Raw genomic sequence first — 18,210 nt, 5'->3', positions numbered from 1 at the left:
GGGTCTTTCGGCCAAGAAGAGGCACAGTGGCAACAAGGAGACCTCCCCTTATGCACCCTTCTGTTACCCTTCCATGCTCTAAAAACTACTAGTCAACCTTTTCCAAACAAATTATCTAAAGTACTCAACTGATGAAAACAACTAGAAGCAGCTCTTTATAAATAACTTGTTTATTTACGTTGTTTAAGGAGTTGGCTGTTTCTCTGGTATTGCCTGAGTCCCCCCTTCATGATCGTTTTCTACTTGTAAAATCAGCAGAGATTCTAACATGACCAATAAAGTCATGATGGAATCGAAATTCATTTGAGTCATGTACCAACCATTAATGCCAAAGGTGAAGACATGGATGATTTCTACAGTCTGAAATTGATCAGACATGCAATCAAGATACATTGATAATTTACTGATGATTATGAGGCTCCGGTAGCACAGTGGTTATGAATCGGACTGTGAACCTTAAGGTCAGTGGTTCGAAATTACCAGCTGTTCCGCAGTAGAAGATTAGGCTATCTGCTCCCATAAAGATTTATAGCCTCGGAAACCCTGTATAGGGTCGCTATGAGTCAGAACCGACTCCACGGCACATAACCACCAACCACCAGGATGTGAAGGAGTCCTGGTGTGGCACTGTAAGATAAGCACTTGACCACAAGGTTGGTTTCAACTCTAAGGTCAGCAGTTCAAATTCACCAGTCGCTCCTTGGAAACCTTATACAGGGTGGGTCACTATGAGTTGGAACCAACTCGATGGCACTTTAACAAAAACAGGATGTGAAAGTTGGAAACAAAGACACCAGATCAGTAGTTGGGAAATAAGACCTTGGTGATAGAAACAATACCAGAGATAGCAAGACTAACTAAACCTATTCGCTAGAAACACCATTTTTCAACAACATAAATGGCAACTATACATGTGGACCTCGCTGGATGGGAATAGACTACATCTGTAGAAAGAGATGGAGAAGTTCAATATCATCATTCAGAACAAGGTCAGGGATGACTGCAGAACACTCAGTCAATCGTCCACATACAAATTCAACTTGAAGCTGAAGATAATTAAAAACAAGTCCAAAGAACAAAAGCATGAGTATATTCTACCTGAATTTAGGAACCATCTCAAGAATAGATTGGCTGTAATGGAACACTAGTGGCCGGAGACCAGACAATTTGTATGATGATATAAACTATGTCATACAAGAAAGCAAAAAGTCTTTAAAAACACGTCAAAGAAAGAAAAGGCCAAATGGATATCAGGAGAAATTCTGAAACTTGCTTTTGAATGTAGAGATGCTACACATACTGGAAGAAATGATTAAGCAAAAGAGCTGAACAGAATATTTCAAAGAACGACTTGAGAAGACAAAGTAAAGGATTACAATGGAATGTACAAAGACTTGGAACTAGAAAAACAAAAGGGAGCATACACTCGGTATTTCTCAAATGGGAAGAACTGTAAAAACATTAAAGCCTCAAGTTAAAATACTGAAGGATTCTCTGGGCAAAATCACAGGAAGATGGAAGGAATACACAGAGTCTCATTATACCAAAAAGTATTGGTTGACAGTCAGCTATTTCAGGAGGTTATTCAGATGATACTGAAGGACCAAGGTGCAGTGAAGGGACTGGTGAAAAACAAGATTCCAGGATTAGATGGAATACCAATTGAGATGTTTCAGCAAACAGATGCTACACTGGAAGGACTCACTAATCTATACCAATAAATTTGGAATCAACTGGAAGGGATCCATGTTTGTGACCATTCCAAAGAAAGCTGATCCAACAGAATGCAGTCATTGTTGTTGTTAGGTGTCATCGAGTCGGTAAACAATGATTAATAGCACATGTAACTTTTACTGAAGATAATTAAAAAATGGCTGCAGCAGCACATAATAGGAAACCCAAAAATTCAAGCTGGATTCAGAAAAGGACATGGTATCAAGGATATCATTGTTGATGTCAGATGTATCTTGGCTGAAAACAAAGCATACCACAAAGATGCTTAACCTGTGTTTCACTGACTATGCAAAGGCATTTTGTACATCATAACAGACTATGAATAACATTACGAAGAATGGGAATTCCAGAACACGTAACTGTTCTTGCATGGCACCTGTACATAAATTAAGAGGCACTCATTCAAACAGAACATGGGGATAATGCATGGTTTAAAACAGGGATCCGAGCGACTCAGGGTTGTATCCTTTCACCATTTTATTCAATCTGTATGCTGAGTAAATAATCTGAGAAGATGGACTACCTGAAGAAGAACATGGCATCAGAATTAGAGGAAGGCTCATTAACACAACCTATGATATAAAGACGACACAACCTTGCTTGCTGAAAGTGAAGAGGACTTGAAACACTTACAAATGAAGATCCAAGACTACACCTTCCAGTATGGATTACACCTCAACATAAAACAAAGACGCTCACAACTGACCCATGATAAATGGTGTTGGCAAGGATTTGGTTTTACTTGGATTCACAGTTAATGTCCATGAAAACAGCAGCCAAAAATCAAATGACACATCGCATTAGGAAAATCTGCTGCAAAAGACCCTGTTAAAGTATTAAAAATCAAAGGTATTACTTTGAGGACTATGGTGTGCAATGGTCTTTTCATCACCTCAAAGGCACGTGAAAACCGGGCAAAGAATAGTAAGACCAGAGAAGGATCGATACCTTTGAATTTTGGTATTGGCAGCAGACCATGACTGGCAGAAGAACAAACAAATAGGTCTTAGAAGAAGTACAGCCAGAATGTTCCTTGGAAGTGAGGATAGTGAGATTTTCTCTCACATACTTGAGATATATTATCAGGAAGGACTAGTCTCTGGAGAAGGACATCATGTCTGGTAAAGTGAGGGTCAACAAAAAAAGAAGACAACTGTCAATGAGATGGATCGACAGAATGGCTGCAACAATGGGGCTCAAACACAGCGATGACTGTGAGAATGGTACAGGGTCACGTGGTATTTCACCTTCACAGACACAGGGTCACATGAGTAGGGGCCAACTTGACAGCCCCTAACAACAGCAACAATACATTTTAATTTCTCAGGAAGTGATGGAATCAAGCACTAACCAATCTTACTTGGCAAGAAAACAGACCAATTTTTGCTTATTTAAACCTGCAGCTGAGTTCTTCAAGTTTCAACAATAATTAACAAAAAGGTTTATATTATTATATTATTAAAACAATTTCCTTAAAAGGAAATACATAACTGGGGAAACATTCATTGCTCAGTTTGTGAATAAATGTTTTACATCCAGTCTTGAGTTAAAACAGGTCACTCCCACATGGACCAATCCAGCATTCAAGAATTAATTCTATTTGTCTAAGAATTCTACAGCACAAGCAACCAAGAGACTGATCTTATTCATAGCACCAGAACATTCTGAAAAAACGGCAAATGGCATTATCCTTAGATGGAGGCTACACTAAGATCTCTTGCCCACACTTGTTAGCAGCACGTATCATAATTGGAGAATAATACATTTATATAAGCTTTTTAAAACCAAGTATTATTATTCAACTATCTAAAGCCTTACGTTCTAGAAAAACATTATTTTGCATGTCAGACCTAACTTTTCTTACAGTTAATCTAAATCCCAACATGCAATTTTTTTTGTTTCTCAAAAAGCACTATTTTAGAAACGATCTCTGAGGAATCATTTGGTGGTTTAATTTTCTCTCTCTCTTATTTTATAAAAGTACAAAGAGCCAAAACCTTAAAGCAAAAGAATAAACATTGTAAGTCATGGAAATAACCCTTTTCCCATGGTTTTTACTGATTTAAGAGTTCTGTCAAAAAAAAAAAAAAAAATTGCATTTCCCAAAGTTTTCACCTCTTATTCTCTACAATAAGGAGCTCTGGTAGCGTAGTGGTTACGAATCGGGCTGTGAACCTTAAGGTCAGCGGCTTGAAACTACCAGCCGCTCCGCGGGAGAAAGATGAGGCTTTCTACTCCCGTAAAGATTTACACCCTTGGAAACCCTGTACAGTGTCGCTATGGGTCGGACCCGACTCGATGGCACTTAACAACAATAACAACAATTCTCTACAATGCAAAACTTTTGTTGCTAACTTTCACTGAACCTTGTTGCTAACTTTCACTGAACCTTCTAGCAAATGTTTTCTTTCAAAAACTGAAAATATTTTAAACCTTACTTTGTCTGACATATCCTCCAAAGTCATTTTAAGAACTTGATTTATGGAGTATCCATAAACAAGACCTGAGAGTGGGCTTCATACTATATTCTGAAGTCTCAAAACTAGGCACTTTGCAATCAGAGGGTGGAGTACTGCCTATTTCAAGCACAAATCAGTCAGTCCCGACTATTTCTAGGATTCACAGAGAACACCTTGTAGTATAGAAATGATCAATTTAAATTTCATTTTTATTTACTGTGATCAGAAGTGCAAAGTGGCATCAAAAAATTCGTGGAAAAATGGAATGAAAACATAATATAATTTTTTCACAAACTTTTTTGCAGCCCCTTTATACATCAATACCATTTGATGCTTTATTTTAAATTCAGTTTATTGATATCTAGTTATTAACAGATAGCTGTGTTCTAGTTTCCCCAGTAGGCAACTAGTTCTTCCTCCTCACCTAACCCTTCTCCTCTTCACACTGTAACTACTAGTAGAGAGACAGGCTCTGTAATGTTTACTAAGCAATGAAATGGACTGCTTCTTTAGAAGAAACAGGTACATTTAAATCTCTCCCTAAGTGGCATTTTAGGATAAGCACTGGATTGCTAACGGCAAGGTCAGCAGTTCAAACCTACCAGCTGAGCCTTGGAAACCCTATATAGGATAACTATGAGTTATAACCAACTCGACGGCACTTAACACAATTACATTTAAGCCCTGGTGGTGCTGTGGTATAGGCACTGGGTTGCTAACCGCAAGGTTAGTGGTTCAAACCCACCAGTCACTATATATGGGAGGAGAAAGACAAGACTGACTGCTCCTGTAAAGATCTGTAGTCTTGGAAACTCTATATAGGGTCACTATAAATCAAAATCGACTGGATGGCAGTAGCCTTGGGTTTTGTTATTACACTAAAAGCGGTATAAGATTACCTGATTTTTTCAAACACTAAAAGTTATATTTCAGTTCCAATGTCAAATTAAAAACATCCGTCAATGGAATTATAAGAGGACAAAAATGCACTTACTAAATGCTTCCTAATGAAAAAGGTGTTTGAGGGAAATAAACAAACAAAAGGGTAAAAGCCCTCAAAAGTCCCAGAGGAAACTACTGCTTTAAACTTGATCTGAACCAGGCATTTCTTTGTTCTAACCCTGAAAATGTACAAATTACACACACCCCCACACTTTGAAAATATGCCAAAGAATGATTTATTAACACAGGACTTACAGATCACAAAAGAGAGGGTACAGAAGAGCTGGAAAGGAAGTCATCAGAATAAGCATGCAGATCAGTATTTGCAGAGGGGTATACTAAAGCAAGTTTGAAAAGGCACATTCACACAGAAAAATGTCTAAATTGGGGGGGAAAAAAGACATCAGAAAGCAGCCAAAATAAATTAAATAAATAAATACGGCATTGATTAAAATACAAAGGTTTTTCAATGTCCAAGAAAAGAGCTACTTTACAGGTAGGTAGGTAGGTAGGTAGGTGGCTAAAGAAGTCTTGCTAACCCTTTGAGAATGTCTCATATGATGGGTAAACTCTTGCTGCCAATAAAACCAGATGATCTGAATGACGGCACATCAGGATACTTCCGTGCCAGAGAGATTAAATTTAGCAGGGGGGGGAAACACAGCTGAGTTGAAATTATATGCAGCAAGGGCTCAAAGTGTTAAACGTAATAATATGCAAAGAAATCAGGCAACGTTATTAGTATTATCTACCTTCCATACAAAGAATAATAGCAAGAGTTAAAAGAGACAGTATCCCCTTCAGAGTTAAGTTAGGATTTCTAAACAGAATTCTGGTCAATCTACTAGGTTTTAGTCTCTCTTCTTTCTCCAACAAGAAGTACCTTTAGACAGCTTAAGACAGCAAGAGATCCTGTGGTGAACATGAGGATAAAATAAAACCAAAGCACATTGATGAAGTCTCTGGTATTTATCTTCTACAATTATGCAGCAATTTTTCTAAACAATAATATAGCTTATTGGTCAGACATCAACCATCAACCCTTTTATCAACCGCTCTAAAGGGATACTGCTCCTTTCTGACAAAAGGTTTACAGGTCAAGGGCGAAAACAGTCTGATTTAAGAACATCTTCAAACTCAGTAGACTTGGCTCGAACATTACAGGTTCAAAGCTGGGAGTGTTCCAAACATACATCAAAGAACATTAGCACAGAAGATTATTTTAACAGGTCAGTAAGCACAAACACTGTCAAAAAAACCAATCTCCCCTTCCCAAATAAATTTAAAAATAAAAATACACCCCAAAACCGGGTTTAGACTTCTCTCATAAACACATCTAATTTGGCACTGTGAAAGAATATATAGATGCACTTTCAGAAAAATAGCCTCTAATTAATAACTTCAGAGTCCAAAATGGCTAGTATACTTGTTAGGAAATACTTAAATAAATGCAAATACTGTTGTTAGAAACTGGGGTATTGCAACCAACTGCTTTGGCTCAGGCAGCTCATACCCCAAACAGAACAAAACAAAATCACTCTATCAAACAAACGCCAACAACATAAAGGGAAGAGTACCAAAAAGGAAAGCAGACAGTCAAGGGCACAAGGGGTTCTTCCCACAGCCCACTGCCCTTGGAACACACCTCAGCAAGTAGCAGTAGGAAACATGGGTTGTCTCTGCTAACTTGCTCCTGATTTAGCACCCTGTTTACCTCTACCACTTCAATACCCAAAGAATGGACGCCAGTTTGCTCTCCAGTTGACCAATTTAATATATGCAAACACTGTATCACTGAATACTTTCTGCCTAACTCTGTACACTTGCCAAGTGTCTGATGTGTCCTCCTCTCATTCCTCCCAAAACCTCTATGTGCATAATACGTTTTCTAGAATAATACAGTAATGCTGAGATCATTCTCATTATTAAAGGCCACAAAATAGGTTTCTCCTTCTATAAACATATCAAGAATCAAAACAAAATAAAAAACTAGGACACTTGGGAATCTAGATTTTATGACTAGGAAGTTGGACTGGAGATTAAACTGCTACATGTAAACTCACACAGAATTTAAAGAGTGTTCCCTACAAGACATTTTCAGTCACTGAAAACAATTTCTTTAATTGTTTTTAGTCAGTTTTCAAATATTTCATCAGAAAGTTAGTAACCTATTCTAGCATCTAGAGACTTGTTACAATTTAATACTTCCAGTAATAGAGCTAACACTAAAAACAGTACCTGGATGCCACCGTCAACAACAACACAAGGCCTCGTTCTTGCCACACCCTGGCATATGGGACACCCATGTATAAGCTCTTTCCCTCTTCTCTTGAAGGGACATGACACACTGTAGTACAACTGATTAGCAAGTTTTACTTTCTTGGTATAACAAGAGTCAGTTTTGTAAACCAGACAGATTACTATACTGGCAGCTGCGAAATAAATCCAAGAGGAAAAACAAGGAGAGGGCAACACTGATCTTGTTCACAGAAATGGAGAAACATTGCTGACACTGCAAAGTCTTTATAAAATTTCTGGCAATGTGAGTTAATTTAGCAGTAGGTTTTTATGTGCCTGTCAGATTTCAAAAATAAGAATATTTTAATTCTCCATTCTAAGTTGCCATCGAGTCACGTTTAACACTGCTCCAAGGGGCTGGCAACAAAGAGATTATTAGAAATTCCTAAAGCTCACAGGCCAGTACCTCACTCTTCAGTCAACGGACGCCTAAAGAATCATCTTTGAAATCTACATCACCATCACCATCACCAGAGCAATCGCACCAATTCCTCACCTGCAGCAGGAGGATGCTGGCCACTAACTGTGGGCAAATCCAAAGAGCTATCAGACATGACATGCTTAAGATCGCCTCCCACATCAGCCAATTTCATGTCAAACTGAACAGAGAGTGCATCTTCAGAGTCCTCCTTGCCAACACTGCTGCCTCCAATGGAAGGGAGATCCAAGGACTTCACAGAAGCAGAGTCTTCTTTGGTGTGTCTGAAGGCCACTGCTTTGTCTCCAAGGGATTTGTCCGAGTTCATGGAAGAAAATTTACTGGAATGGAAGTCAGCAAAATCATCCTCACTTTTTCCTGAAGGAGTGCTCTCTTTAAGTTCTTCAGCACCTAGTCCAGATCCTTCCAGAGAAAGCTGTTTGAAGACATCATATTTAGTAGGTGCAGCAGTTGGATTCTGTCCACTCTTCACTGTGCTGCCCGAGTTGTTGGTGAGAGGAACAGGGCTAGCTTCTTCTTTCAAGGCATCGTATTTGTCATCTGCATTTTGCTCAGATGAAATTGAGCTATTACTAAAAGCCATAAAATCGGCAAAATCATCCTGTTCTCCAACAGATGTTGGACTAGAATATCCCCCAAAAAGGTTGAATTCTCCAAAATCATCAGCCAAACCAGAAGTTTTAGTTGACGCCAATGCTGTTGTAGTTGCAGCACAATCAGTTGGTGGTGGTCGTGTTGAAATGGATTTTGACGCACTAAATGCTGTTGAGAAAGACATTGATTTTTCATTGCTGCAACTGACTGAGGAAAACATATCTAGGTCTGCTAGGTTCAGAGGATTTTTCACTTGTGTTTGTTGTTTCTGTTGTATAGTTCCTGAGGTGAAGGATGCTGGAAAAGTTTTATCTTTTGTTGGCGGCTCTAGTGGTGATATGCTATCGGCTGTTTTAAAATCAGTAAAACCATCATCAGCTCCTGGACCTCTGAATTCTGCAAAGCTTTCTCCTGAAAGAAAAACATAACCAAAAAAAACACAAAAAACGTTGAACTGAAAACCGCATAATGCACAACATATTAAATGACACGCATAATTTGTTAAGATTTTTCTCTACTGGCTTGACATTATTTAACCAGTTTAAAACCCACCAAATTATGTCTTTGGAGACCACATACTTGTTTCCATAAAGAAGTCTAGTTATCGATAAGGGAATAAATAAAAATCAAAATGAGAACACCTAATAGTACCATTTTCAGTTGCTTATGTTTCTAGTAGGCCGAACGCATACTCAGAACATTTATTTTTTCCCTATGACTAGCCAGCATGCATAAAATAAGAGCAGACAAAAGAATATGAAATAGGTGCTGAAGACAGAGGAGTGGCCCTCTAAAGAGAAAGCCTGTTACTCCATCATCGATAAGAAAAAGAAAACATTAGAGGTGCCCATGAAGTATTATGAGAAGTTCGGCATTGTTGAATTCAGTATGTACAACACTTTGCTCAACTAGGCACTGTAGGAACTACGTGATCTTGTTCAAGTATATGAAGGCATGAATTTGAAGGGAACTGTGATGAAAATGTAGCTAAGAGTACATTTTAAAGCAGTTTTTTCCCCCATACCTTCCAACTAAACAAGCTAAATCTCATAGAAAAATCTGTGAGCAGATGAACTTTTCTTGAAATCAACCATCTCACTGTACCAATGAGCACTGATCCTTATTTTTAAAATTCAAAGAGATGTGAATAAATACCACTGCTATTATTTAAAATTCCCATGGAAATAACTAAGACTTTAGTTTATAGTATGCTGCTCTGAAGATGAGTTAGTGATAGAGTTTTTTTATTTTTTGGTTAGAGAGCATAGGGGTTAATGTACTTCTCTCATAAATAACTAAATAGGCTCAGTAAACATGTGGATAAAAATCTGGGCTCATGAGTCTTATAATAAGGCTTCTTTTCTTTAGTTCAGAGTAGGCTTATCACTTGAACATTTGTTATTAGGAGGCACATGATCTCAGTTTTCTGAAGGAGTGCTGGTTGTGCAGTAGGGTAAGCACTGGACTTCTAACCACAAAGTTGGCAGTTCAAACCCACCAGATGCTCTGTCGGAAAAAGACTGGGGCTTTCTGCTGCTGTAAAGATTTACAGCCTTGGAAACCTTATACAGGGTCGCTGTGAGTTGGAATCAACTTGATGACACCTAATTACAACAACACTGGTATCTCAAGGTCTTCCATAAAATCCACTACACTATCCCAAGTAATGAAAGCCATATATACCAAACATAGCTATACCACCATCACTTATTAAAAATAAGACTGCCACTTCTGGAAATTAAAAACATTTGAATACAACCATTAATTGCTTTTCCCATTTGAAAAAAAAAATCCTATTTCTTCCCTAAAAAAATACAGAAGTTTATGAACCATAAAAATACAATTAAAACCCAAACTGAATTCCTAAAAGAGGCATATAAAATAATGTAGACTTCAAATATGTTGTGCTTATAACATGGCATTTACTTTGATAAATCAAACGAAAAAAGAATGGACAATAATGGGAAATAAGCGTTCATCCTAATCTGAAGCCAACTGACCAGCATCATTTATCAATACAGAGGAATCCAGTTAATAATATTAGGGACATTTTAGAAAGAGAGGCATAGCATTCAGATTTCCTGTCATTTATGTTTTCAAGACATATCACTAATAAAACTAAAGTCAATTTCACATATTGACAAGAGAAGCAGATATAAAACTTAAAAATCACCCAAGCATTTTAGGCATGGGTATCACCGATTTTTTTTTTTTTTTAAATTTTTATTGTGAACTGAGTGATAATTTACATGGGAGAACATTGGCTTTACCCCTCCCCTGATTATTTCTGTAAATGAGAGGGTAATAAGTATTTGCTTTTAACACAGTCTACACGTTTGATGTGTTGCTTTGAAATGTCTGCTAAATCGACAAGTTTTGCTTTGTTATTTTAGAAAAAAAATCACCACAGCAAACTAAACTTAGTGTTGAACTGTAAACTCTTCCTTCAGAAATGTAAGCTGGGTGAGAGTTAAAAAAAAAAAAGATGGGTTTATAAATTCAAACACAAATAGATTTTTTTTGGGCAAATAAATTAGTTGCAGAAGCTTGCACATCAGAAGATACAGGAAGCCTATTATTATTTCCTGGGTAGTTTTCCAGTTAACTTTTGAGTTTTCTTAAATTTCCTTCTCCAGTTGTCACTTTTTAGATTCTAATAACATCTTGGTGTGGCGCTGTGGGATAAAGCACTGGACCATAAGGTCGGTTTGAACCAAAAGGTCGGTGGTTCAAACTCAACAGTTGCTCCTTGGAAACCCTATACAGGGTCGCTATGAGTTGGAACTGACTTGATGGCACTTAACAATAACATCTCAAAAGAGATCATACTTTGCTAAAACTTTAATTAGAGGTGTCACTATTACATATAGAACATTTTCCTCATCTACTTTAGATTATAGCTTATACCGTGGGGGTAAAAAAAGGGAATATTATTAACTTGTGTCATTTAATAACCTAAGGAATCCACAGCTCTGAACATAGCACGATAAGATTCTCTACAAATAAAGGCTTTACATACTTTGATGCATTATTAATGAGCATAAAAAAAGTTATTACTCCGTGAAGAGTTTTAAAATACATTCACCTAAAATGTACAAAGTTGGCATTTCTGCTTGGAGGACCTTAGAATCTAAGTTACGACAGGAATAAAGGCAAGCAAACAAAAAGACAACAATCTAGGACTCTGTCAATAAAAGGATGACTAAAGTACTGTGGCCTGGTGGGGCAGTGGCTAAATGCTTGGCTGTTAACTAAAAGGTTGTTGGGTTAAACTCACCAGATGCTCAGTGGGAGAAAGATGTGAGTCTGCTTCGATAAAGATTGTTAAGTGCCCTCATGTCGGTTCCGACCCATAGCGACCCTGTATAGGGTTTCTGAGGAGCGTCTGGTGAGCTTGAACAGCCGACCTTGCGGTTCAAACGGACATGGCAGTCCAGCACATTAACCTGCAGTCTCTGTAAATATTACAGCTTTGGAAACCATATGGGGTAGTTCTGCTCTGTTCTATAGAGACACTAGGAGTCGGAATTGCCTGGATGACAATGTATCTAATGGAGTCTTGGTGGTACAACAATTAAGCGCTCAGATGCCAACTGAAAGGTCAGGGGTATGACTCCACCCAGCAGCACTGTGGGAGAAAGACTTGGCGATCTGCTCCTGCAAAGATTACAGTATAGAAAAATCTATGGGGTAATTCTACTCTGTCACGTGGCGTCGCCATGAGTCAAAACCAACTTGGCAGCGCCTAACTGCTTAGGAGGAGTCTTTGGGTGGTGCAAACAATTAACATACTCAGCTGCAACCCACAGTTCGGAGGTTTGAGTCCATCAGGAAACAACCCAGCAGAAAGACTTGGCAATGTACTTCCAAACAAATTAGCTACTGAAACCCCTACGGAGCCCAGGACACATGAGATCGCCGTTAATCAGCATTGCCATGAGTCTGCACTGACTGGATGGCAAGTGGTGAAGGTACGGTGGCAGCACTGTCTTTCACAAAATACATGCCATACAGTCCCTGATACACGCTCCACAGAGAACCCTGAGATTCAATCATGCTCTTTGTTTCACACTTGTCTCGGCCAAAGACTTGATGAAAGCATTGCTAGGAGTTAAATGAAAACTTAATCAACCAAAAGTTTCTCTAGGGCTTATCTTTGTACTCCTAGAACCTGACATGCGCTCTGAGGAAGAAACAGACATTACATCCTAAAGGCTTGGATGAGACACAAGAAAATCTTCCCAGAACCTGCGCTGTAAAGGGATGAATATACTTAGAAGAGGTGGCCTTCCTTTTTTTAGAGATGGTTAAGCAGTATAGTTTCTACCACACCTCTCCCCACCAACCACCCCAACAGGCAGAAAGGAGTAGAAATAAATTATTCTTGAAGGATATTCCAAATTTGAGGATTATTGCTGCTAAGTGCCATCAAGTTGGTTCTGACTTTCAGCAACTCTATATAGGGTTTCCAAGGAACAGTTGGTGGGTTTGAACTACTGACCTTGTGGTTTGAAGTCCAGTGCTGATCCTATAGTGCATAAAAGTAAAGATAAGGTACTGTTCCCTAAAGGAAATCCTTAGTAAAAATATACACAATTTAGAGCATGCACAGTAAATTTTAGAGGATATTTAACCTGTGGATTATCTAAAACCCAAACACTATGTTTATTGTGGGATTTAGCCACTAACATAATTTTGTCTTTATACACATGGCTCTTAAGTGATCTTTCTCTATTCCTTTTAAATCTACTTCAGCCCTTTTATCAGTTGGAAACTGTATATGCACATAAACATTTCTCATTTAATCTTTCTCATTAAACTACAGCAAATTTTTCCCCTTGTAATCTATAAAGCAAAAATAGTAACTCATTTTTATTTGAATGTATTTATTTTAACTTTTATTGTCAGTTGTTGTTGTTAAGGGCCGTTGAGTTGGTTTCGACTCACAGTGACCCTGTATAGGTTTCTGAGGAGCGGGTGGTGAGCTTGAACCACCGACCCTGTGGTTCAAACTGACCTTGCAGTTCAGAGCATTAACCCACAGCGCTGCACAGGTGATAGTTTATCGAGCAAATAATTTTCCATTTAACAATTCATATGCATTTTGTTTCATGTCATGGAGATTGCAATTCCCACAATAAACATCATTTATCCCACCTTCTTCTTGTGTTTTTCATTCCTATTTGTTCAAAAGTTCAGAAGAACCTTGGATAAATACTGCCCTTTTGGTCTCAAATGATTCATTATTCTGAGAAGTGCGTACCTTTCTAGTGTTAATCTCCTTATGGACCTGTGCATTGTTTGGCTGAAAACAGCCATGGGACTGAGTTTAGTGCCATGCCTGAAGGTGGTTAAGGGCCATAATCTTGAGAGTAATGCCAGTCTCTATCTGACTAGTAACTTGGTCTTATGATTTTGAGTTTTGTTCCACATTTTTCTCCCACTCTGTCCAAGACCTTCTAATACAATCTCTTCTAGAGTGGTCAGCATTGGTAGCCGGGCACCATTTAGATCTTCTGGTGCCAGAGTTGTGGAGGCTGAGTTTCACTAGTCCATTGGTCTAATTGCTTCCATATGTTTTTGATTTTTTTCAATCACTTTTGTTCCGGACAGGAAAGGCCAATGGCGGCACCTTAGATGGCCACTCACAAGCTTTTAAGACCCCAGTAGCTACTCACCAGGAATCCTAGTGTGGTGCAATAGGATAAGCACTAGACTGCTAACCACAAGGTCATAGTTCCAGCCTGCCAGTTGCTCTTCAGAAACCCTATACAGTGTCACTAAGAGTCAGAACTGACTTCACAGCTCTTAACAGCAACATTCTACTTACTCACCTACGTAGGATGTAGAACATTGTCTTTGTAAAAGATGTTATGCCAATTGACCTGGGTGTCCCCCAAAACTATTGTTCTGAGCCCCCAGGGCCAGATACTTAGGGCCTTATTCCTTAAGGTGTTTGGTTATAACTAAGAAGTTTTATACTTTCATACCCGATATTATAGCTAGTCTTGAAAACTTTAAAAAGCAAAAGACTGGTTGCTGCCTACTGCTGTCCATAAATTTCTGTAGTCCATAAGATGCTGTACTAGTCACAGTTCAAGTCTTGTTGAATATCTCTTAATTCACCTACTGTAACGTAAAGACACTGCCCTCTATTTGACATAGGAATTGAACTTGGCTTGAAAGATTTCAGGGAAACAATACACTACCTTCAGAGAAAATTGCAGTCATTTGTGGTCTGCTCTAAATTTTAGAAAATAATTCCCTTATTTTACCTCTTTGTAATTTCCAGAGCCACAAACAAATAAGTAAAGTCTCATCCCTCTTCTAACAAGGTAATTACCCCACCCAGCTCCTAGCACAATGTTTATTAAATATAGTAGGTACCCATTAAGTTTTATTGAATTTAAATATATTCACTTTGAATATCAATCATAATAATCACTATAACACTATATAGTTATACCCATTCAGTTTTTTTCTCCTAAAACACACACACAATGAAATAATGTTCAGGAGTGTCATTAAAGAATTATCAAAAGTCCATTTTATTAAAAAATGAAAATAATTTATCCATTGAAGGAATCAAAGCCTTACCTAAAGATTTACCCTCTGCTGTCTGTTCAAGTTCTCTGAAAGCACTATATTTATCACCAGGCTCTAAAATACAAAAAAAAAACCAAACCCATAGCTCAGTTAAGGTTAGGAACCTTGAGAACACAACTCAAAAAAGTAAGGTTAGCAAGCATACTTGATGCGTAACATAAGCATTTTACACATTTAACATAAAAGGCCACCACTCAAAACAAAGTCATACAATCTAATTAAATGTTACATTCACAGGGTTTATAAATCTACAAACTGCTTTTACCTCCAAATGGAACAGTATTTTCAGAGGTCTTGTCAGCTGCAATTCCTTTAAACACAGCGTATTTATCCATTGAAGCCGATGTTTTCGTTCCAGTAAGTGGTATCAACAAAGGAGCACTAAAAGGGAGAAAGGAACATTTTTTAATGCCTACCACAGTAGACGGAGTTCTGGTGTGGCACTGCAGGATAAGAACTCGATCATAAAGTCAGTTTGAACAGGACGGTTGCTGGTGCAAACACAATAGCCACTCCTCGGAAACCCTATACAGGGTTGCTGATTTGGAACTGACTTCACAGCATTTACAAGAACATTAGAGTCTTAACATCAGATTAGGAGTCCTAGTGTGGCGTGGATCTGCAAAGTCAGTTTGAACTGCAAGGTCGGTGGTTCAAGCTCACCAGCCGCTCCTGGGAAACCCTATACAGGGTTGGCTATGGGTTGGAATCAACTCGACGGCACTTACCAACAACAAAATCACCAGATTGGAGGTTAGAATTCAGTACATACACAACATCACATAGCTAAAACAAGATCCTTTTCTTAGGGGGAGGGTGAATAATAATCTATATTAGTTAATGTATATTATATAGTTCATGTATTAATGTATATCATAATATATGAAAACAACACAAAAGCACTAATACTTTTCTTCATTTAAGAGGGATCAGATCCACATTGGCCACCTCACCATCTCTTTAGGTCATAATGATAAAGACTGGAATGGTATTGGAAGTAGATAAATACAGAATGATGACCTTCTGCAATTTTAACAAGGGCCACAAACATACAAAAGTCAACTGCTCCAAATAGGTATATTCAATGGGAGAAAGAACTATATTTTAAAGTGAATTATGTTAACCTTAATAAAAAGTCTTCTCTAAAACAGGTTCAGAGTGCAGAGGTCTAATAGTTCAGATAAAAATCTATTTATGAAATGTTGCTCAAGCCAAGATGTAAATTGTTCTCCTTTGGTTCATATTGCATTGCTTACTGGTAGAAGTTCACATCTGATAAAGCAGTAGTGGAGTTAATTTGCATTTTTACAAGTATCACACTGGCGATTCCTGAAGCTATCTTTATAGCAAAACAACAATCACTTCAAAAGTAGATAAAGATACTTTTGCCTCTGAACATATTTCTCACTGGATGGAAAAGCACTGTAATGAGTAGTATCTGGGTGGGTAATTCTCAGACGGCTTAAACACATACTATAAAAGCACTGCTTCCCGCCTCCATCCCTCTTTTTCTTATCAGACCTAGGCAGCTCCCTGGAAGAACCACCTTTACATATGAATGACTACATTCCACCACTAGTTTGTGTCATTCAATACCACACATACAAGTTATATAAATGGATTTCCATTGAGTTCTTTGCCCTAGAGCAAAAATCTTTCCATAGTCATTTAAATCTTCTTATCAGGGGCATACAAGCAAGGTAAAAACCTGGCTCTAGCACATGCATGTTAATGGGGTCCACAATGCTTTAGGATTTAGTGTCATCAAACATTGTAGTGCGTGGTATAATTTAATTCACATCACCACCAAACAACTGCGATAAATTTGATCCTGACAGATGTAATAGGTAATCATCTATACATTATAGGTGGGTTTTAAAAAAAGTTTCATAAGTAATTAAACTACAGGTCATTGTATAAAATGCTACACATACGGATAAGGGAAATGAATATCTTGGAAAACACCCCACAAGACTGAATGATCTATTTGTTTTTCATGGCCCTCCAACTTTTGTCATGTAAAATCGTTCTAAATTTGACATATTTGAATATTAATTTTAAAAATTAATAATAGTATTATTATTATTACAGATGGGGAAAAACAGAACATCTTCAAGGTAATGAAGTACTGTTGATTGAGGTCAACAAAATAAAATCCCATTTTAAAAAGCTATGATTCAAAGTGTACTTTTATGCATATTGCCAATGAATAATTCATTCCAATTCTTTCTCTGAAGTTATTATTAAAAAAGCCACTGTAACCACCATGAAAATGGTTATGCTGGCTGTATATTATAGCCATTATCTGGTCCACACATGAAAACAGTTATTTCTGCTCTATAATAATAAAGCAAGATATTCCAGTGAGAGAGCTATTATTTTAATATTTAAGAGCCTACATTCTATTGAAAGGTTAAAACTTTAGAGAGGAGGACTCTTGGTGTGGCGCTGTGGGCTAATGTGTCAGACTGCAAAGTCAGTTGAATTGCAAGGTCGGTGGTTCAAGCATGGAAATAGTCAAATGAGAACTGTAAAGGAACAACTGCAAAGTGTGGCTATATGTGAGAGTAACTACTCTGTGGAGGTAACCCACCAAAATTACTAATATTCATGTGTCTCTCGGCTCTGACCACGATCACAGAACTTTACTACCCCCAAAGTTTTATTTCAATTACTGAGAGATTTTCCACCCTAGAGGAATAAATCACTGATTTGATAAATTCAGTTTATAGCCCACATACTACATCCATACCAACAAATTTTTACTAATTACATATCCTAGGCTAAATCTTATGTATATAAATATGACAGACTGTCTTCAGATATTTCAGCCTAGTCAGGGAGATAGTCAAGTAAACCAGTAACTACAATACAACATTGCTAGGGCACAGATATGCATAAGGTGGTGTTGCTGTTAGATGCCATCGAGTTAGTACCGACTCATAGCGACCTTATGCATAGTAAAAAGAAACAATGCCCAATCCTGGGCCAACCTCATTACTGTTGCCATGCTTGAGTCCATCAATGCTGCCACTTGGCCAATCCATCTTGTTGGGGGCTTCCTCTTTTTCTCTGACCCTCTACCCTACCAAATATGATATCCTTCTCTAGCGACTGGTCCCACCTGACAATATGTCC

At 37.9% G+C, this 18,210-nt stretch overlaps 1 protein-coding gene across 1 annotated transcript in view; it reads right to left on the bottom strand.

Moving 5' to 3' along the window:
• Window positions 1-18,210, bottom strand: part of SYNRG (synergin, gamma) — a 96,944-nt gene that overhangs the window by 25,862 nt on the left and 52,872 nt on the right. Inside the window, exons 11-13 of the mRNA XM_006832342.1 lie at window positions 15,338-15,453; window positions 15,064-15,126; window positions 7,930-8,877 (exon numbers count right to left, since the gene is read on the bottom strand). Of these exons, the coding sequence (XP_006832405.1) occupies window positions 7,930-8,877; window positions 15,064-15,126; window positions 15,338-15,453 (1,127 nt within the window). The remainder of the gene's footprint in view (window positions 1-7,929; window positions 8,878-15,063; window positions 15,127-15,337; window positions 15,454-18,210) is intronic.

This window comes from Chrysochloris asiatica, unplaced genomic scaffold, assembly GCF_000296735.1.
Source record: "Chrysochloris asiatica unplaced genomic scaffold, ChrAsi1.0 scaffold00007, whole genome shotgun sequence".
In the NCBI taxonomy this organism is placed as follows: Eukaryota; Metazoa; Chordata; class Mammalia; order Afrosoricida; family Chrysochloridae; genus Chrysochloris; species Chrysochloris asiatica.
This window is presented reverse-complemented; position numbering and strand designations above follow the sequence as displayed.